Source organism: Anthonomus grandis, chromosome 10, assembly GCF_022605725.1.
Source record: "Anthonomus grandis grandis chromosome 10, icAntGran1.3, whole genome shotgun sequence".
NCBI classification, from domain to species: Eukaryota; Metazoa; Arthropoda; class Insecta; order Coleoptera; family Curculionidae; genus Anthonomus; species Anthonomus grandis.
Genome location: NC_065555.1, coordinates 26583156 through 26605969, shown reverse-complemented (window position 1 = coordinate 26605969; position 22814 = coordinate 26583156). Strand labels below are relative to the sequence as shown.

The 22814-nt window shown below is 35.5% G+C and overlaps 1 protein-coding gene and 1 long non-coding RNA gene across 5 annotated transcripts in view; both read left to right on the top strand.

Moving 5' to 3' along the window:
- The window catches only part of LOC126741743 (aquaporin AQPAe.a), a 247416-nt gene that overhangs the window by 73228 nt on the left and 151374 nt on the right, over positions 1–22814 (top strand). Inside the window, exon 1 of one of the 3 annotated variants that reach the window (XM_050448288.1) lies at positions 15890–16163. The exons of the other annotated variants lie outside the window; for them this stretch is intronic. Within the exon in view, the coding sequence (XP_050304245.1) occupies positions 16094–16163 (70 nt within the window). The 5' untranslated portion in view covers positions 15890–16093. Of the gene's footprint in view, positions 1–15889; positions 16164–22814 lie in introns of those variants that run through there. 3 annotated transcript variants of the gene reach the window in all.
- On the top strand, positions 1923–11962 carry LOC126741744 (uncharacterized). Of its 2 annotated transcripts, none has more exons than XR_007662310.1 (2): positions 1923–2769; positions 11866–11962. It is a non-coding gene; the product is annotated as an uncharacterized LOC126741744 (long non-coding RNA). The 2 variants fall into 2 exon arrangements; XR_007662309.1 differs by lacking the exon at positions 1923–2769 and adding an exon at positions 10926–11061.

Below are 22814 nucleotides of genomic sequence, written 5' to 3'. Positions count from 1 at the left end.
TCGACTATCGTGGCCCAGGTACGTATGGCACGATACTTGCTTAATATTCAAGCAGTTTACTTTTAAACTTTCATTGGTGACCAGATTTGTCATTAACATAATATTGCTGATGCTGATTGGTAGCCTAACTTTAGATACTAGTTCCAGTGCCTTTAGCATACTTTTTCCCTTTTATAAAATTTGTCAACATTAAATACCAGGTTAGCGGATGATAGCTCAGCTTCTCACCATTGATGTTAATACCAAAGTTTTCGATCTTAGTTTGCTTAAAACTGTACTACATAAGGTTGATGAATAATTTGGGAAAGATTTTGAAGATTTTTGAAAATAGTCGAATGACAGCATTCGCTTTCTTGTTAAAATGCTCGATGAGCTTGGTGTAACGCTGGTCGATTCTACAATTCACGAGATCCTAAATCATACTACAATGTGTTACAGGTTTAATCTCCAACAGATATGCATTGTTTTGCTTAACTAATTCTCTTTAAATTCAAACACAGAAATATTAAACAATTAACTGATTAATTTTGTTTTTTCCAGGATAAAGTAGATTTTAACCATGGTTTCATTAAATAATTTATTTAAAGATCATATATAAATATATATACTACACAGATATGATATACCGTTAAGATGGTCCCTCCTAACATACCCGATCTGAAACAGAAGGAAAACCATTATTGGATGAGAAAAGTAAACAATAATATAGAATATTGTTTAATATTTTTGTTAGTTGAATAGCATTAAGAACTGCCATTGATTTTACCTTGCAGCTCAATTTGGCCTATTTTAGATTTTCATGAATACTAAGCATATATTAATTATTTGTTTATTTTGTTCAAGTCATAAGGATCAATAGTGATAGCAATATTAATGTCAACAATGGTCTGTCAGTTTTTTTTTGTAAATCATTGTTGCTAAACCATGGCCTTGAGTTATAAGTTGCTCCATAGTTGCAAATCACTTAAACCAATTTTGGTACCAGATAGTACCAAATAGTTAAACCCAGCATGTCAACACCTAGGTACTTGATAGATAAATGCATACCCTAAAATCTGGGGAAAACTGCCAATCCTATTTTTAATAGTTTAATTCTTTATCTGGTCATAAAGTATGAGAGATAGTTTCGCTTAATGCGGATGTGGAAAGGTATACCCTATCTTGGCCTAATTTTTTTGTAGTTACTAGTATGTGCTAGGATAGCTAAATTGCTGGTTCACTAAGTAGGCCTAAGAGTTTACAGGGCTCCCTGTTTTTTTGTGTTAAATAACCCCAGAAAAGGCCACATTCCATCTTCGGTAAGTTAGCACATGTCACATTCCTAAGTCATTTTCCTATTTTTTTCATTTAATTAACTTAACTTATTTGCATGTTTTTGGGTTTAATTGAAAGAACATCTATGCATCCAACTTTTCTAATTTTATAAAATTTAACTTACTTACCCACAAAAACACCATAAAACTGACAGCCATGCCGAACCTCATGTGTGGCCTCATTTTCTGCTTTTGCTGCACTTTTTATTGTTACTGCTTCCACCTCACTTGCTATTCCACGTGTCACCACATCAAGTCGCTTGGATCATCACCTCCAGAACCTGCATTCTTTCCAATCGGCTACACTTAATACCTATTGCCCTTCACTACTGCTAGACATTCTGGAGACCTCCTAACTGGTTGATCCGCTACTGCCTCTTTTGGCCCAAACGTATAACGGCCAACAACGGAGCCCCATTCAGACCAGGTGGGCCCTGCTGCCAGTCGGAGAGACTCAGAATAGAATTTCAGATACCCCTTTTTGGCCTAGTTTCTTCAGGTACTGATTTATCCGCTCGCCGTAATTTATAATTTTTTTTTTGGAATTAATACGTAGAAATGGTCACAGATTTTAAATTGAATTTAGCAAAATTGTTATATATATTATTGCACTGTTTCTCGCACAATGCCTAAATGTGGGTTCCAGGGTTATGATTATTAGCCTTTATTAGGGCACGCAAAGAAAACGCAGCTTTATATCGTTAAACCCAGCTTTAGTATTGAAAGATAAATCAATGTCATAATTGACAACTAATTTAATCTATAACCTCAATTTAAAAAAAATAAATACAAAAGACAGTAATGGTTTAATACTTAAGTTATGATTATGAAATTTAAAATTATGAGAAAGAAAATAAAGTATAATTTAGCACTTAATACTTATTCAATTGTACATCTGACAATACCTCGCATATACGTATATACTCAGTTCCCAATTTCAAATCAAATCAGTGATGGTGGTTATATAAACAATTTTACTAAATTGAATTTAAATTCTGTGATTATTTCTACATATTAATTCAAAAAAAAATAATCTATAAATTGCGACGAACCGATAAATCAATACCTGGAGAAACCAAGCCAAAAAGAAAAAGGGGCTACCTGAAATTCTGAGTCTCTCCGACTGGTAGCAGGGCCCACCTGATCTGAATGGGGCTCCTTTGTTGGCAGCTATACGTGTGGATCAAAAGAGGCAGCAGCAGATCGACCAGTTAGGATGCTTCCAGAATGTCTAGCAGGTAGTGGAGGGCAATCGGTATTAGGTGTAGTTCCGGAGGTGATGATCCGAGCGACTTGATGTGGTAACACGTGGAGTAGCAAGTGAGGTGGAAGCAGTAACAATAAAAATGCAGCAAAAGCAGAAGCAGAGGATAAGCAGAAGGTACAGGAAGGCCTAAAAATGGGGACCACACATGAGGTTCGACATGGCTGTCAATTTTATGGCATTTTTGTGTGGGTAAGTAAGTTAAATTTTATAAAATTGCTCTCTGAAAAGTTGGATGCATTGATGTTCTTTTGAGTTAAACCGAAAAGCATGCAAATAAGAAATTAATTAGATGAAAAAAATAGGAAAATGACTTAGGCATGTAACATGTGCTAACTTACCGAAGATGGAATGTGGCCTTTTCTGGGGTTTATTTAACACAACAAAAACAAGGAGCCCTATAAACTCTTAGGCCTACTTAGAAAATCAGCAATTAAGCTATCCTAGCACATACTAGTAACTACAAAAAAAAATTAGGCCAAGATAGGGTCTACCTTTTCCCATCCGCATTAAGCGAAACTATCTGTCATACTCTAGAACCAGATAAAGAATGAATCTATTAAAAATAGGATTGTCAGTTCCCTCCAAATTTTAAGGAATGCATTTATCTGTCAAGTACCTAGGTGTTGACATGCTGGGTTTAACTACTGGGTACTATCTGGTACCAACACTGGTTTAAGTAATTTGCAACTATGGAGCAATCTATAACTTGAGGCCATGGTTTAGCAACAATAATTTACAAAAAAAAACTGACAGACCAGATTGACATTAACATTCTTATCACTATTGATCCTTATGATTTGAACAAAATAAACAAATAGTTAATATGTGCTCAGTATTCATTAAAATCTAAAATAGGCCAAATTGAACTGCAAGGTAAAATCAATGCAAAATCAATGGCAGTTCTTAATTCTATTCAATCAACAAAACAATTAAACAATATCCCATATTATTATTTACTTTCCTCATCCAATAATGGTTTTCCTTGCGTTTCAGATCGGGTATGTTAGGAGGGACCATCTTAACGGTATATCATATCTGTGTAGTATGTATATTTATGTATGATTTTTAAATAAATTATTTTATGAAACTATGGTTGCGATTTACTTTATCTTGGTAAAAAAAATTAATAAATCAATTAATATATCTGTTGGAGATTAAACCTGTAACACACCCCTCCTTCCTGAAAAGGAAGTTTACCTGAAACTTGCAATGGAAATTCAATCCCTAATAAAGAAAAACTAATCTAACTAAATAACTAATAAAAGAAATCCTAACTTGAAAATACTTAATATAATACAACATTATAAGAACCCTCAAAATAACTACAAAGAAACGAATCTATTATAATAATTAATTTACGCTGACTTATAACTTAGATACTAACATTAGATTTGATCTTGAACGTTATTATCAGGTGGATGTGCCTTTAAATCTTTAGCATGCCAAACTCCACGACAGCGGCCTGTCAAGTCCGAAACTTCGTAGGACCATGGAGAGAGAATTTTGCTGATCTTGTAGGGCCCAAGATATTTAGGCGCGAACTTTGAAGTAAAGTTTTTGGCAGCATTAGAGATAACATAATTTCTCTGCCATACCTCCTGACCAAGTTGAAAACGCTCATCGCGATGCCGTAAGTTATAACGCCTACTACGTTGCTCGCAAGCCCTCTTCAGTCTTTTCTGAACATCGACAAATACCTTTTCCAATGTTTTCGATCGCAAAGTTGGATCGGAATCATTAGGGTTAGATGGAGAAATTAAAGTCGGGGTGGGACACAGAAATCGAAGTTCTCTACCAAAAATTACAAAGTTTGGGGTTAGACCCGTAACTTCGTGTCTTGCTGATCGGATTGCACAACCTGCCTTAGCCAAAATTAGATCCCACGTCCTATGATCCTCATCAACATAGCTTGAGATTATGGTTTTTAGAACACGGTGGACACGCTCTACAGGGTTAGCCTGCGGGTGGTAATTAGCAGTATAACGTATCTGGATACCATACTCTTGCATTTTATTTTGGAAAGCCCCACTACGAAACTGAGGTCCATTGTCGGCAATGATTCTATCAGGGATTCCGTAAACCAAAAGTACATGGTCTTCGAGCCATTTTAATATACTGCTGGCGGTAGCCACTCGTAAAGGAAAGAAGAGAGGATACTTACTGAACAAATCATATACTGACAATACGAAGGAATATCCAGAACGAGAACGAGGCAAGGGACCCACAAGGTCTACACTGAGGATTTGCCAAGGTCTAGTCAGGGTTGGTTGTGGACTAAGAAGGTGGCCAGAAGAGACTTTTTGAAGAGGTTTAGTCCTTAAGCAAGTGTGACATCGGGCAATATACCTAGCTACGTCACACTTCATATTTGGCCAGTAATATTTCTGTGAAATACGGGAAAGAGTCTTAAACACTCCAAGATGACCACAGGTGGGAGGATCGTGATGTGCCTTTATGACATCAGATCGTTGATTTCGTGGTACAATCTGCAACCAAGCATCGTCAGGATTATCTAAAGCGGGGTATTTTGACTTAGTGCGCTTATAGAGCTTATTATTAGAAATCCACCATAGTGGGTACTTAGATGGTTGCTCTTTAACGCGTTTTAGCATGCGGGAATACCACTTGTCGATCAGGAAAGAAGAATCGTTCGTTGACATGTCATTCAGAGGTGCTACCTCATCTATCACTGGTACCGAACGAGATAATGCATCGGGGACGATGTTGTCTTTACCCTTACGATGAACTATGTCAAAATCGTACTGTTGTAGCCTTACAGCCCATCGAGCAATGCGACCAACAGGATCTTTGATTGAATTAAGCCACCTCAGACTATAGTGGTCAGTTACCACTGTAAAATGGCTACCTTCCACATATGGTCTGAGTTTTTCGATGGCGAAAATGACAGCCAAACATTCCTTTTCTGTTGTGCTATACCGACGCTCGTTTTTGGTAAGAGACCTACTTAGGAAACAAATAGCGTGCTCTTCGTCACCTTGAACCTGATAAAGGACAGCTCCAAGTCCAAAATCGGAAGCGTCACATTGGATAATAAAAGGAAGATCAAAATCTGGACATGATAAAACCGGTGCGCTGACCAGTTTCTCTTTAATAGTATTAAAAGCATTTTCACATTCAGGACTCCATACAAACTTTACGTTCTTCATGGTCAATGAGGTCAAGGGAGATACTATCGTGGAAAAATTAGGGACAAACCTCCGATACCAAGATGCGAGTCCAACAATTCTTCTAATATCAGTAACAGTCTTGGGGGTTGGTATACGCAGAATAGCTTCAATCTTATCGGGGTCCACTAGTAGACCGGAAGAATTAACAATGTACCCCAAATATTTTAACTCGGGTTTACAAAAGGTACACTTCTCTCTGTTAAGAGTTAGACCTGCCTTAACGATCCTCTGTATGACCTCACGTAAAACACGAATATGTTCCTCGAACGACGGGGTGGAAATGATTACGTCGTCAAGATAGACGAAGACGTATGGCTCCAAGTCAACACCAATAACAGAATCGATCAGTCTTTGCCACACTGCAGGGGCATTAGTCAACCCAAAGGGCATACGGGTAAATTGGAAAAGTCCTCTAGTAGGGACTGTAAATGCAGTAAGAGGGCGAGATTCTGGTGCAATAGGTATTTGCCAATACGCGGACTTAATATCCAACGTACTAAGGAACTTGGCATCTCTTAATTTATCTAAAGTGGCAGAAACAAAAGGTATGGGATAACTGTCTTTGATGGTCACACGATTTAAAGCGCGATAATCGACACAAAAACGCCATTCGCCAGTTTTTTTCTTAACCATTACTATTGGAGATGACCAGGGTGAAATAGATGGTTCTACAATACCATTGGCAATCATTTGTTCCAATTCAGTATTGACATCCTTTTGAAGGGCACGGGAAAGAGGATAATAGCGCTGTTTGATAGGTGCTGAATTTGTCCTGATTTCTAGCTTGACCAAATTAGTACAACCCAATGTTGAACTCATGTTGGAAAAGACATCCTCGATAAGTCGATCGAGAGTTTCTTTTTGTGTTGGAGTCAGAGTATCAACGGATTGAATTGCGGCAGTTTCGTGACAGTAGTATGGAGCAACATCTTTGAAATGCCATTCCCCAGTGTTAAGGTCAGGTATGATCCCCATACGAGTCCAAAAATCAATACCTAAGATCAAGGAATGGGGTAGGGAGGGAACAACCAAAACATCCATAAGGACTACGCGAGTGCGAAGCCTCATAGGTAAGGTCACAATTCCTTTTATTGAACATTGTTGTCCATTGGCTACAGTGCACTCAGTGGCCCCAGATTGTTTAAGGGTGCAATAAGTAGACAAAACAGACCATCCGGCAGAACCAATAATAGTTCGAGATGCTCCACTATCAAGTAAACCTAATAGTGATTTTCCAAAAATGTCTATGTGCAGATAAGGACGCTCATCACCTTTGGCATGTGCCAAGACGAAATCAAGGACGGCAGAAGTACGAACATGTTTGGATAGACTAATAGCCGATTGCGATTCAAAAGATAGGCAAGAGGGACGGCCTATGCTCTTGCCGATGCCTCGTTTTTTGAGCATGTTGGACAAGTCTTTGCACTAACGTCTCTCTTTCCGCATCGGAAACAAAAGAACGTTTTGGGCTTAGAACATTTACGAAAACGATGTCCGCTGTCACCGCAATTCCAGCAGGTTACAACAGAAGAAACTGCATCTATAGAAGTTGAATAAGCCGAATGATTATTAGGAATAATCGGCTTAACATCACTAGGCTCTGAATAAGACTCAATTGACGCTACGTGATGACTGGGTTTTCTGTAGGCAAGTTCAGGTTCTAATAGCTGTCTAATGTTTGTGGGGGGTGGGACAAATCTCTGCACTCTGGCTTCGGTCTCTTCAATTGCTCGACTTAACCTAGTCAACTCGTGAAGATCATGGATTTCATGGGTAGCAAGCCTACTTTGAATATAAGGAAGTAAATTTCGACGAATAAGGTTAAGTTTGACTGATTCGGAGGGACTTTCTGAAAGTTTTCGAAACAGACTCTCCATTGCGACAATAAACGTAAGGACGCGTTCTTGTGATCCTTGGGTGCGCCTACGTATTTCATCCCACAAACCATATTCATAGTCATAAGGCCGAAAGGAATCTTTCAATTTAGTTACTAAATCATCCCAACTGGCAAATTTATTGGTACGATACCAAAGAAGGGCATCGCCAGTAAACAACTCTGGTGCAGACCGGAGTAACTGCTCCTTAAGTACACCTCGAGATAAACGTATTTCCTCAACTCTCTCTAGAAAGTCGTTAACACTAGTCTGTCCATTAAACTTAATATTCCATCGAAACACATCATGTGTATGGTATGAGGGATGCGATAGTTGTCTCGGCTCACGCCCGTAAGTTCGATTCGATGTGTCCGTCGGAGAAAAATTTACTTCTTCCAAATGACGAACTAAGTCGTTGATTGGTATGGACTGGGACAAGTTGTCTCCATGAGCAGTGGAGTTTGCTGGAGGAGATGCATGAACCACGGGGGGTCCAAAACGAACCTGTGATTGACGACTCATTGATTGAGACTCATTTGCTGAACTCACTGGATAACAGTTAATTTGACTTACAGGAGGTTGTGATATAGGATTCGAAGATATTGAGGACTTTGCATTAAGTTCATTTCCGGAAGACTGAAAGACTCTGGATCCGTCGCGCTGCATGAAACGACCATAGGAAGGTCTTGACTCAGATGTACTTGACGTTCTCTGCTGAGGATTAAAATAAGGACAACTGCTTTGAGCAAGCTCCAATAAATCCTGGAGTGGAAGTCTAGACTGTTGTGTCAAAGACGGATTGGAAGTAGTCCCATAGGGTACTGCATCGCTATGAGATTCAATCTGAGGCAACTCCCTATTAATAGCTGAATGTGCAAAGGACGTAGAAGTACCAGACTGGAAATTATTCAAATTGTTCGACTGCTCTGCAACCTCGCATTGTGAAGTCGATGCGGCAGCAACATTGGAATTAACACGTTCCGCTTCAAGTTCTTCAACAGGTGTAGATTCCTCATCACTCAAAACAATTAAGTCATTTGAAACTACTAAGTTGTCTCCTGTATTTAAGGATTCATGGGATTCGTGAGATGGAGTGGCTCCTGTTAGGGTAATGGCTGGTGGTTTGTTGGCATAAGAGCAAGAAGGCATGATACCTTGAGAAGCAAGATTAAGATCACCAAAAAGTTTAGTGCATGAACTTACAATCTCATTTTTTAAAACCGACTCTACTTCTGACACAGCATGGACTCGATTGATACGCTGGTACAAATGCAACAAGAGGGTATTAATCCGTTTGGATTCTCCATCACAATAATCCTTTCCGAGAGTCTTAATATCCCGTTCAATAGATATTAATTTACTGCGACAAAGGCAAAGCTCACTATCTGTGTCGAAGGCAGTGGAACTAGGAGGATCAATGTGTTTTTCTCGTTCCAACCGCAAGGACTCACGAAGACTGGTCCGTTTTTGAGCGAAAGAACCGGTTAATGGGAGACCTCGAATGTGTAACTCATATTTTAGTTCCTCACCACCTAGATAATTAACATCCATTTCAAATGTCAAAATAGAGGGACAAAAAAATATATATATTTATAGATATATTATATATAATTTAATAACGTTAATTAAATAAATAAGCTAAAAAAAAAATTAAAAGGAAAATATGATTAAGTATCCAAAGGACACCCCCACCCTTTCCTAAGAAAAAAAAATAAAAAAAAAGGAATCAAAGTCCAACAGCAAATACACTACGTATAAGAGCAGTTAAGACTATAGTTATATTTATCATTCAGACCTACTAATAAGAAGTAAGAATAGTCAGGTACTTCAAAAAAAATAAATAAATAAACTTTAAAAAAAAAACAAAAGAAGTCTTAAGAATCAATCCAAGGTAATACCAGTAAATAAGCTTATTATACACACTTACTACAGTAATGCGCATGAACAGATTTAAAAAAAAAAATCAAAGAAAAAAATATAAAAAAAAAACAAAATATTTAAAAACTTTTCGATTATGTTAATCACTCATAATTACTTCAACAAATAGATGTTCGCATTAAAAAAAATTACATAATCAAAGTTCCAACAATTTATCCAAAGCAAATCAAACTATAATAAAAGAAAATGAAAAAGAAAATATATATCTCTATGATACTTTATAAAGTACTACTTCTTCTCGACAGTACCTCTATTCAAGAATTAAAAAAAAAAAAATGTTTTTCCTTTTCTTCCCTTTTCCTTCTTTTTCCTTTCCCTTTCTTTTTTCACCTTCACACCACCCTGTAATCCTATAACACTTGAATCATTTATCCTTCCCTACAACACCTGAAGATATTTCCTTGGTTTTTGGTAATTGGTCACCAACCTAAATAAAATTTGATAATTCTCTTTTTTTTTTTAAAATGAGAAGAAACACTGAACTGATGAAAACGTCAAAAAAAATAAAAATGGTAAAGTCAACCTTCCAAAACAACTAATCAAAATTAACTGCTAATGTTTAATATAATCAAAAGTCATTAGAAAAAAAAAATTGGTAAAGCATGAACTGACACGTTGGGCGCCAAATTTATTGCACTGTTTCTCGCACAATGCCTAAATGTGGGTTCCAGGGTTATGATTATTAGCCTTTATTAGGGCACGCAAAGAAAACGCAGCTTTATATCGTTAAACCCAGCTTTAGTATTGAAAGATAAATCAATGTCATAATTGACAACTAATTTAATCTATAACCTCAATTTAAAAAAAATAAATACAAAAGACAGTAATGGTTTAATACTTAAGTTATGATTATGAAATTTAAAATTATGAGAAAGAAAATAAAGTATAATTTAGCACTTAATACTTATTCAATTGTACATCTGACAATACCTCGCATATACGTATATACTCAGTTCCCAATTTCAAATCAAATCAGTGATGGTGGTTATATAAACAATTTTACTAAATTGAATTTAAATTCTGTGATTATTTCTACATATTAATTCAAAAAAAAATAATCTATAAATTGCGACGAACCGATAAATCAATACCTGGAGAAACCAAGCCAAAAAGAAAAAGGGGCTACCTGAAATTCTGAGTCTCTCCGACTGGTAGCAGGGCCCACCTGATCTGAATGGGGCTCCTTTGTTGGCAGCTATACGTGTGGATCAAAAGAGGCAGCAGCAGATCGACCAGTTAGGATGCTTCCAGAATGTCTAGCAGGTAGTGGAGGGCAATCGGTATTAGGTGTAGTTCCGGAGGTGATGATCCGAGCGACTTGATGTGGTAACACGTGGAGTAGCAAGTGAGGTGGAAGCAGTAACAATAAAAATGCAGCAAAAGCAGAAGCAGAGGATAAGCAGAAGGTACAGGAAGGCCTAAAAATGGGGACCACACATGAGGTTCGACATGGCTGTCAATTTTATGGCATTTTTGTGTGGGTAAGTAAGTTAAATTTTATAAAATTGCTCTCTGAAAAGTTGGATGCATTGATGTTCTTTTGAGTTAAACCGAAAAGCATGCAAATAAGAAATTAATTAGATGAAAAAAATAGGAAAATGACTTAGGCATGTAACATGTGCTAACTTACCGAAGATGGAATGTGGCCTTTTCTGGGGTTTATTTAACACAACAAAAACAAGGAGCCCTATAAACTCTTAGGCCTACTTAGAAAATCAGCAATTAAGCTATCCTAGCACATACTAGTAACTACAAAAAAAAATTAGGCCAAGATAGGGTCTACCTTTTCCCATCCGCATTAAGCGAAACTATCTGTCATACTCTAGAACCAGATAAAGAATGAATCTATTAAAAATAGGATTGTCAGTTCCCTCCAAATTTTAAGGAATGCATTTATCTGTCAAGTACCTAGGTGTTGACATGCTGGGTTTAACTACTGGGTACTATCTGGTACCAACACTGGTTTAAGTAATTTGCAACTATGGAGCAATCTATAACTTGAGGCCATGGTTTAGCAACAATAATTTACAAAAAAAAACTGACAGACCAGATTGACATTAACATTCTTATCACTATTGATCCTTATGATTTGAACAAAATAAACAAATAGTTAATATGTGCTCAGTATTCATTAAAATCTAAAATAGGCCAAATTGAACTGCAAGGTAAAATCAATGCAAAATCAATGGCAGTTCTTAATTCTATTCAATCAACAAAACAATTAAACAATATCCCATATTATTATTTACTTTCCTCATCCAATAATGGTTTTCCTTGCGTTTCAGATCGGGTATGTTAGGAGGGACCATCTTAACGGTATATCATATCTGTGTAGTATGTATATTTATGTATGATTTTTAAATAAATTATTTTATGAAACTATGGTTGCGATTTACTTTATCTTGGTAAAAAAAATTAATAAATCAATTAATATATCTGTTGGAGATTAAACCTGTAACAATATATATATATATATATATATATATATATATATATTATTATATTATTGTATATAGCCACCATCATTGATTTGATTTGAATTTAGGAACTGAGTATATACGTATATGCGAGGTATTATCAGATGTACAATTGAATATGTGCTAATTTTACTTTATTTTCTCTCATAATCTTAAATTTCATAATTATAAATTAAGTATTACTATTTTTTTTTAAATTGAGGTTATAGTTTAAACTAGTTATCAATTATGACATTGATTTATTTTTTGGTACTTAAGCTGGGTTTACCGATATAAAGCTGCGTTTTCTTTGCGTGCTCTAATAAAGGCTAATAATAATAACCCTGGAACCCACATTTAGGCATTGTGTGAGAAACAGTGCAATAAATGGTCTACTGTATCGAAAGCTTTTTTGTAATTGACGAAAATAAGAACCACAGGCTTATTGTATTCTATGCATTTTTCATGAAGAATTTTCACTGCGTAGAGGTGATCACTTATGCTATAGCTTTTACGGATTCCTGCCTGTTCGCTTGATTAATAAGGATCAAATTTTGTTGTTAGCCTTCTGGTAATGATTCACCTGAAGAGACTATAAATCTGTGAAAGTAAGCTGATTGGTCTACCATTTTATATTTGGGCTATAGCACCTTTCTTATGCAGCAATATTATGAAGGCTTTAACACACTGTTTGGGCGTTGTAGTAATTTTTAGGCAAGTATTGTATAGTTTGCCCAGTATTTTTAGTAATACCGTTTTTCTTATTTTGATATTTCCAAAGCTCATTTCGTCGTCTTCTAGTGATGTGTTTTTCTTTATGCCCTTCATGCTGTTGTTAATTTTGATTCCTAGTTTTATATTTGGGGAATATTTGTATTGCTCCTTGATAATGTAATTTTTTTGTAGAGATTCACAAGGAATTCTTTTACAATTTTCAGTGTCTATTAGACTTGAAATGGTCAGTAGGCTTCAGCTCTTGAGTCAATTGAACCTTGTAAGCGTGTAAATTCTATTCTTTATTCGTAAATCTTTATTCAAAATCTGCATCAGTGATGTTCGTGAGATGTTCAATTGTTGGGCATGACGACGAGTTTAGGTTGACGTCTCTTCTGTCTTACTATCGCGAACAACAACAATGTTTTCCACAGAATGAATTGGGCGAGCATACACAGGTATTTTCACATTTTGTAAATTCCCGGTTTGCTAAAATTTGCGCAGAATTCTCCCAATTGTAGACACATTTGGTCGATTATGCTGACCAAAAAAATGAAGAGAAGTGCATGAAATACATTTTGATTTGAACGTCCATTCTGGTAAAAGGCTTCAACAATCATACATCAGTCAACAATCTTAATGCGTTGCTCAATTGTGTACCTCTCTTTGGTTGAATTTGTCAAACACTAAAATAAAGAAATGTCAAATAAAGTTGGGTAAAAAAATTTACTTTAGGGTGTGATTCACAATTAACATCGTGCATTATGGTTGAACCACCCTTTATAACTCATTTATTCTTTTTTTGAATAAATTGTTAAAAGAAAAGTAAAAGTTCCTTACCCCTACTAGTAGTAGTAATAGTAATGATGGGGAGGACCAGTGTTCAGTCCCTTCCATCAACCCTAGGACGTTCTGTCGTTATTATTGACCGTCTTCTCTTATTTTGACCAGGCGACCTTACTTCCTAATAAAGAACAGAAAGCCATATTATTTGTTTCTTATTATTATTTCGAATATTTCTCCCTATAGCCTATCCCATCTCTTAGGCTTACCTATAAAATGATTGGCAGTCCTGTCATACTGCAGCTTTGACGTAACGGCCTGGAAACCAAGGCCAAAAAATGCAGGTGCCGGCCTCTTAAGCCTACATTGATCTGTTAAAAGTCTAACTAGGTCTGCTTTCAATCTTCTTCAGCTTTCGTTATACTTTATAGCAGTTTCTTTGCCTGTTGACACCCACTCTTGTCCAATTTTCTTTAGTCTTAATAGTAGTCCAAGTCTCTTTTTGTAGTTTTTTTCCATGTTCAGTTATATATTACATCAGAAATATCTCTTTACTTAGTTGATGTAAGGCTCTGAACTCATCTGTGGAGAAGACTGGTAAACGTCATTCAAGTCTTGTGTACTCGTCCATTTGCTCGTAGGTCTTCCTCTTAGCCAATGTGTCTTGCTCAAGTGTCAATCTTGCTCCTGTGATATTGGGGAAAGGTTCGGGTTAAGTCATCGTAAGTCGAAGGTGTTAGAGTGGTGTTTACTTACTTTATTGATGTCAAAATTACAACTAACTAATATCAATTCTGGAATACTCCTTAACTGACAATCTTAACTACTTAGCATCTACGTGCTGGGTTTATGTGGCAATAATAACATAATCTATAAATATATTTGCTGTTGCATTGATAATCTAAAACAACTTACTAACCTACATACCTTGAACTGATTCACTTGCTAAAGACTAAATAATATTTGTGTCCTACTTATTACATCTCACTCCTGTTATAATTTTTATATAATTAATTTAATAATAATTGGAAGTTGGAAAGGAACCGTAGGATAGGAAAGGACGAGAACAACCACGTGTTAACTGGGGAAAGGATGACGCGGAACTGATATCGGTACTTACTTGTAAAAAGATCGGCTTGAATCACCTTTTTATCATGATGCGGTACAAACAATACAAGTCGTTTTTGCCATCCTAGCAATTTAAAAAACACTAATATGTGGACTTTTTCCTTTTTAAATAAAAAATTAAAGAAAATACACGAATCCCGAATATAAACAAAAAGCCGTTTGACAGATGACTACGGCTCAGGCGCTCAAGCTGTGTTGTCGCTTCAAATTTTTTAGAAACAGTTTTAGGGATAAGAATGTTAATAATTTTGTTTTTTTTTGATTAAGGATATATTATATTTATACTTAAAATAGATTAATTGTAGTATTTATAATTTTTATTTTAAATTTTCCTATAAAATACAACAAAAATAAGTTAAATTAACATTATAATGGTTGGTAATATCTATAATCAAAAATTCCCTGCATTGGAAATTTGTGTCGACTTGACAGCAGAGAATTGGCAAATATGTTTGTAAACAAAACACCCCTCTTGCCCCTGTACACATATTGGACTCAAACAAAGTTGTTGTTTACTAATTCTAGCCTTTCAATGTTCTAAGATTACAACTAACTAATATCAATTCTAATAACTAATTATACAATAATTAATTATGTCCTACTTATTATGTCTCACTCCTGTTTGGAGCCTCATACTGGCAGTCCTTGAATATTGTTGTGTCCTAGAAAACCCGTATTAACCTCATTAACCAGATTCGAAAATAAAAGGCCAAATGATTCATAGAGCCTAATTTAATGGACAAACATCACTTATTAAACCGAATTGAACATTTTAATGTGATTTAAGAAAATAAAACTAACGACTAACGACTTTCTTACATCTCGAAAAAGTCACTGAGCGCACGGCCGTAGTCTGTTAATAGGTCAACGGAACACTGACTTAAATTTACTTTGGGTGAAAAAGAGTGTGACAGGCGAAACACCGGCAACACCTGCTCAAACATAGACGGGGGTAATAAGGTCGATATTATTTCTAATTCGATAGGTCGATCTAACAAATATCCTTTAAGATTAGCCTGCTATAGAAGATAAGGTTTATTTCCACCACCTTTAAAATAGCAAACAACTCCACAAGAAAGACTGTTGAGTATCTTTCCAGTAAGAAGGCCTTTCCACCACTGGTGTCTTATGATATTTTAGCTATACACTGTATATATATGATCTCTCATTAATAACTGGTAAAATGTCAAACTGATGTATATCTACTTGGTTATATTTTTATTTGAGCTTTTACAAAAGCATCTTTTATTATATTTTTTTATTTAAAATTTTCATGCAATAGAGTAGAACCAGCATCAATTAGGCCACCTACATATGCTGGAATATTTTTTTAATTAGGCTTTGAAAAATTAAACTATACCTAGGTTTAAAAAGGCAAAACCGTATATTTGGAAAAACCATAAAGAGTTAAGTAAAAGACTTGGACTGTAAAATGGGTGATTTCAATTTTTATGGAAATATGTTTGCTGATACTTATAACATGGAGTGTATACCTGGAGAATGTAAGTTTTATATTTTATTTTTATAACAATATTTTTTGAAGCAAACTCAAATAAATTGTGTAGGAGAAGTATAAAAATAGTGGACTGTATCTTTATTTAATTAATGCATACAAATTTAAGATGGCGGCCAAGACAACCCCAAAAATAATTTGTAGCTCACCTTGCTGTCGCTTCTGTTCAGGACTGCTCCTCCAGGTTCACCTCCAAATATTTGCTGGGTTTGACGGTGTGCCGGCACTTATAATTTTTGGAATTCACTCGCGTGTCTTTATATATGAAGAGCGACTTATTTGGTCAGTAGTTTATATACCAATGCTAATGCTGCCAGTTCTCATCAATCAGGATCGATGCAGTACTGGACTAGAGGTGCGTGCGACTCTTCTCGGTCAAAATTGAGGTTGTCTTACATATGACGCGATAAAAAGCCGCGAATAATGATTTAGCAAAAAAAAACTAAAGAAATTGTAGAATACAACTTTAGATATTAACAACGATCAGTACCACGACGAAGCAAAGCTCATGCTAAATATAATTATATGAATATTGACAATAAAAAAAAAGAATAAAAATAAATAAAGAAATGAGTCTTCCGATTTGACGGAACATACCGCCCACCTAAAATGTCCCACATTTTAAGTAAAAAAAAAGAGCAAAAAAAAAAGCATGAATTCTAACGCGAAATATAAATTTTCCGCAGGAAAAACTAATTGTTCGGTAATGAACATAACTTCGAGACAGGACGGCGCAGTATCCCCTTATGCGTCTTTACCGCTACAACACGCGTAATGCCATCCCTGCCTGGAAAACATTCTATTACACGACCCAACAACGACGAAAGGGGTGGAGCATTATCCTCCTTTATTAATACCAACGAATCAATTTCAATGGCTTTACTTGTATCATACCACTTCGACCTCTGATTAAGGGTATGTAAATATTCATTATGCCACCTCTTCCAAAAATCCTGGTGGATGCGTTGAATAAGTTGCCAGCGCGAAAGACGACCCAATTTAATCTCTGTTAGGTCGGATTCAACGAAGGTATTTAAAGATTCCAAATTCAAAAAATGACTTAGGGTCAGAGGATTTAAGTCATTAGGGTCGCTACTTAATGAACAGAGAGGTCGAGAGTTTAGGATTGCCTCTATTGAGGTCAAGACAGTATTAAACTCCTCATATGTAAGGACGTGCGAACCAACCACGCGGGTTAGATGGCCCTTTACGGCCTTAATTCCAGCCTCCCAAATTCCGCCAAAATTTGGGGCTGAAGGGGGATTGAAATGCCACAAGATGCCCTCTTTGATCGATGCATTACGCATATTTTGCAACAATTCCTTTGACGCACCTACAAAGTTTGTCCCTCAATCGCTAAACATGTCTGTAACACGACCGCGGCGAGAGATAAAGCGCCTTAGGGCGGCCAAAAAAGCATCGCTTGAAAGCTCCGTAACAAGTTCCAGGTGAAGAGCCTTTGTGCACATGCATACAAAAAGGCAAATGTAGGTCATACAAGTTTTACTGCCACGATGCTTGCCCATAGTGATTAAGTATGGTCCTCCAAAATCACACCACTTTTGGTGAAACATTTAATTTGATTTACCCGAAAAGATGGTAAATCACCTATAAGATGAGCTTGTGATAAAGGGTTACACTTAAAGCAACGTACACAGGAGGACAAAACTCGTTTAATAATTCTTCTTGAAAAAGGAATCCAAAAGCGTTGACGGAGTAGGAATTGGGTAGTTTGTAAACCAGGGTGCATATATTTAATGTGAGTTTGTTCAATAATTAGAGAGGTAATTCGATGATCACTGGGTAATAGACAGGGGTGTTTATGATTATAAGAAAGGGAAGCGTGTTTCAATCGTCCGCCTACCCTGAGGACACCATCCTTATCTAAAAATGGAGATAGCTTTCGAATATATTTCGGTAATACTCTTAGATTAGGATTGGATTTCGAAAGTTCTGCCATTTCTTGAGCAAATGAAACTTTCTGAACTTCTCGGATTAAAAGTAAGAGAGCTCTATCCAATTCTGCCAATATTACATGACTTTTATTGTTAAAGAATTTTGGAGCTTTTACATATGCACAGAAGCGTAAAACATATGCAAAAACACAAATAATTTTGGATAAAGAATCTCGAGATAAAATTATTCCATAAGTCAACCACTGGAGTTGAGGCTAATAATACTATCTTCCATTTTTCAAGGTTATCGTCAGACGTGTAAGAATCGTTAACCCATTTAGTGAGACAGGATGTTAGAAAACCGGGTCCGGCCCACCATTTTTCGAGGTGAAGTAACTCGGAGGGAAGAAGACCTCTGGTTGCACAGTCAGCAGGATTATTTTCCGACCTAACATGAGCCCAGCAATCCGCAGATAATCAGTTGATAGTCTCTCACAGGATCAGACTTTGAAAACCTCCATAAAATTCTTTGAAAATTTCTACAGGGTTGATCTATGAGAATTTGTCGAAACATCTGCTTAATATCAGCACTGAATGCAACAGCATGGATGTGAAACTTTAACAGCAAGTGAAATATATCCTGTTGAAGCTTGGGGCCGACTAACAAAGTGTCATTGAGAGAAATATTATTTGCAGCCTTCGCGGAGGCGTCGAAAACAACACGAAGTTTTGTGGTTGAACTTTCCGGATGAAGAATACAGTGATGAGGTATGTAATAAGAATTTTTTGTATCCTTATCTAAGGGTAATATTTCCATATGTCCCGTGTCAAGAAAATCCCGCATAAAAGAGCGATATTCATCATGAAGCTCGGGATTGGATTCTAAACGATGTTCAAGAGAATAAAACCTACGCAAAGCGATATCTCGAGTGTTTTCAAACACTGGGAGTTCTAAATGTTTGAAAGGAAGTTGAAGAACATATCTCCCTGAGGAGTTTTGAGTATGAGTCCTCTAAAAAAACTCCTTTGCAGCAACTTCATCAGGGGAATGAACATGGTAATTAGGGACTTGTTCCAGCTGCCAAAACCTTTTAACGATATCCATAAGTGTGGGGCCCACAGTAGCGCAAAGGCTATTAGGAATTGAGCGAGAAATAGATTCCTGGTGAGGCACACGACCCATAATTATCCACCCTAACTTAGTATTTAGAGCGACAGGCTTATCTATGGACTGCGATATCTGGCCTTGCTTCACAAGAAATAAATATTTGCAAATACTTCCAAATATTTGCTGGGTTTGACGGTGTGCCGGCACTTATAATTTTTGGAATTCACTCGCGTGTCTTTATATATAGAGAGCAACTTATTTGGTCAGTAGTTATATACCAATGCTAATGCTTAATGCTATGCCAGTTCCCATCAATCAGGATCGATGCAGTACTGGACTAGAGGTGCGTGCGACTCTTCTCGGTCAAAATTAAGGTTGTCTTACATATGACGCGATAAAAAGCCGCGAATAATGATTAAGCAAAAAAAACTAAAGAAATTGTAGAATGCAACTTTAGATATTAACAACGATCAGTACCACGACGAAGCAAAGCTAATGTTAAATATAATTATATGAATATTGACAATAAAAAAAAAGAATAAAAGTAAATAAAGAAATGAGTCTTCCGATTTGACGGAACAAATTGCGATTATAATTAATACAAAAAGATACAGATACAACTAATAAGACTTTGTTTTTAAGTAAAAGCTTCCTAAAGTTTTATAACTCTATTAAATTTAAAGAGTGTTTCTTTTAAGGAACATGCTTGTTTTATTTGAAATTGACTTTTAGTAAAATTTTTACCATCATCTTTAACTACTTTAAGTTTTTTTCACACTATAAAAAAAGTATTCATAATTGTACCCTTTTGCGAGAAAATTGTTACTTAGATCTTTTTTGCACTTAAGTTATTTTGTCTCTTAAGGGTGTCTTGCTCGATTGTCAGATGATGGTGTAAGTATATCAATTAGGAGCTTCATCATAAACTAATGAACAGTAAAAATCAACCAATACAACGCCACCAAACAATACATACGCTGCTACATAACAGCAACATAATTGAAATAATTTAATCCCAGTTAACAAGCGAATTATTAGTTCCTTACCCACATAACCGCTAAAAACCACACACCGGACTCTAGGAGGAGCGAAGTTCAAAGAGTTGCTTCTCAGAAGTTTCGGCAAATCTCACCGAAATCTTCTCGAAATTTGCTTTAAGGCGTCGAAGTTGAATAAAGACTATCTATGTAACGAGCATATTAATCATTTAGCGACAAATATTATAATTAAATAAGAAATAATGTATTCAAAAGGCATAATTCTTTCATACATTAAAAATCTTATTCGGTAATAATGCAATAAATTGAAATGAATGAACAGTTGAACAAGATAGGAGATTTATTAACGAAGTGCAATTACTCGCTTCGGTAATTTTTATAATTAAAAGGCCACGTTGAACTTAGATATCAGCTCTAAATCAATTATATTTATCTAAATTGGTGCTCGAACAAGTAAAATGCTATTTAATTTGATTTATTAAGAAAGCAGCATGGGGTCGTGTCGTTTTATATAGATTGATGTTATGTATTAGGTTAAAAGTAATTATTTTTTAAGATGAGATAAGTGCAAGCAATTAGGAATACATTCAGCTGTCTATAATGAATATTTCAGATTGAAGAGATCTTCCCAAAGTGAAAAGTATAGAAGATTTACCTTAGAAATATATGAAAAGTATCTCCGTTTTTATTAAATTTGTCGCACATGGATAATATCTACAAATCTAAAGAATAATCTACCTTTGCCTTTTAATGCGCTTTCTATTCTGAGAAGTGCCGTAAAACGGGGCTATTCCAGCTGCATATGCAAAACTTAAAAGACAACCCTCGTATGTTCTTGAATTGTAGTAAATGACACAACACGAAATTGATTAAATAATTATTACTTTAATTTTTTATTTTGAATAAATAATTATTACATGAAAGTACATATTTTTAATTATTATTCGCGTGCCTGTTTACATGTTGATTTTTTGCACATTCGATAAAGTCCCAATTGATTGGAAGAAAAAGAGAGGGTGACGGAACTGTCTAATGTCAATCCGCGTTAGGGTCTATCTGCCTGGTAAACAAATTAAAAGTTAAAAACTAAGTATATTTTGTGTATTTAACAGATCCTGACCTGTCTTCTTTGCAAAAAGGAACCAGAAACTATCACACACAAAAATTACGTTATGATTGATTATTTTAATTGCATTTCAAGGGTTGAAACTAAAGTCAACATGACATGTAACGATGAATTAACTCAGTATCTAAACTTTAACTTAAGTTTCTTATAATATGCTTTAGTCAAGTATATATAATTTGATTTAAACCATAAATTTAATTTAAATCATGGTCGCACTGTTTACATCTGTCTTAGGCAATAAGGCGAACAAATACAGATTTGCGCTAATTTATAAGTACTATTTTAATAAAGTAAATATTCGAACTGCTTGTACATATTTATTAACTTTAATTGTAAACATAGAGATATAAAATATTGGCGTAGGTATACAACACGTTTTGTTTATATAAGGTTACGGCTAAATATAGCCTGACAAGCTGAGCTTTTGAGTTTCTAATTTTAAAATTATTATAGCACAGAAATATACTATAATAACAGTCATTTGTAGTTGCAAAACGAAAACAGCATTGTCAATGCTCTATTTTCAAGGACGTCATTTTTTATAGGAGTAACAGAAAACTCTCTTTCCGGGTCGTACTGTCCCACCAAACCGTATAATCAATTATCTTCCATGAATGGCTTATGGATTTTGCCTACTTTAAATTTCTGCATTTTGAACAGTGGCGGTTTCCAGCAAGTCTTCCGTTCATTTCATATCATTTTTATGTAGTTCATTTAAGGCAACGATTCCGTGCATTTAAAACGAATAGAATTTTCACGAGAAATGTTTACTTAAACCTTAAATGATATATTTATGAAACTTAGTTAAGCAACTTTCTTCCTGAATAAAACAATATCATTTACATGGTTTCTCTTTTATAAACACTCTCTATGAATTTAAAATTCTTGGTTATAGTACATCGTTAGCAGGTAGTTTTATTAATATTGCCTTTGATTAAATCAAAGAACGCCGTGCCGCTCGTTTTAGTCCAAGCGCTTTTTTTCTTTTTTGATGTCCTATAATAAACACGTTTAAGACGATGAAAATTTACGAACAGACCTATTAAGTCCTCTAATACTGGTAGCTTTCCTGTATGGTTTTCAAGAGAGTTAAAAAGCTTAGTTTTACGTAGGAGGATTGCTCATAAGAAGTTTAAGGAGTCTCAATTGCAAAGTGATTACTTGGTTTGCTCTGGGCTTCGGCAGTCATGCAGTGTGTTGAGCGGTCAGTGTTACCGCGATTATATTTCTCGTACCGAGAATAATCTATTGTTAAATCCTAGATTATTCTGGAAACATGTAAGCAATGTTAAAAAGTCAAATATTATTCCTAAACATATGTTTTTTAATGATAAAACTAGTGATAAGGGTGGTGATACTGTTAATTTATTTGCCAAATATTTGTCAAACGTATATTCTGATAGAGCATTTCAAATACCTGAATATTACATGACAGGGCTTGTGGATCAATTCGATGGAAATTTGAGTTATCTTTAGTAGAGTTTTTTGACGAGATTCTTGGCTTACAGAGCAA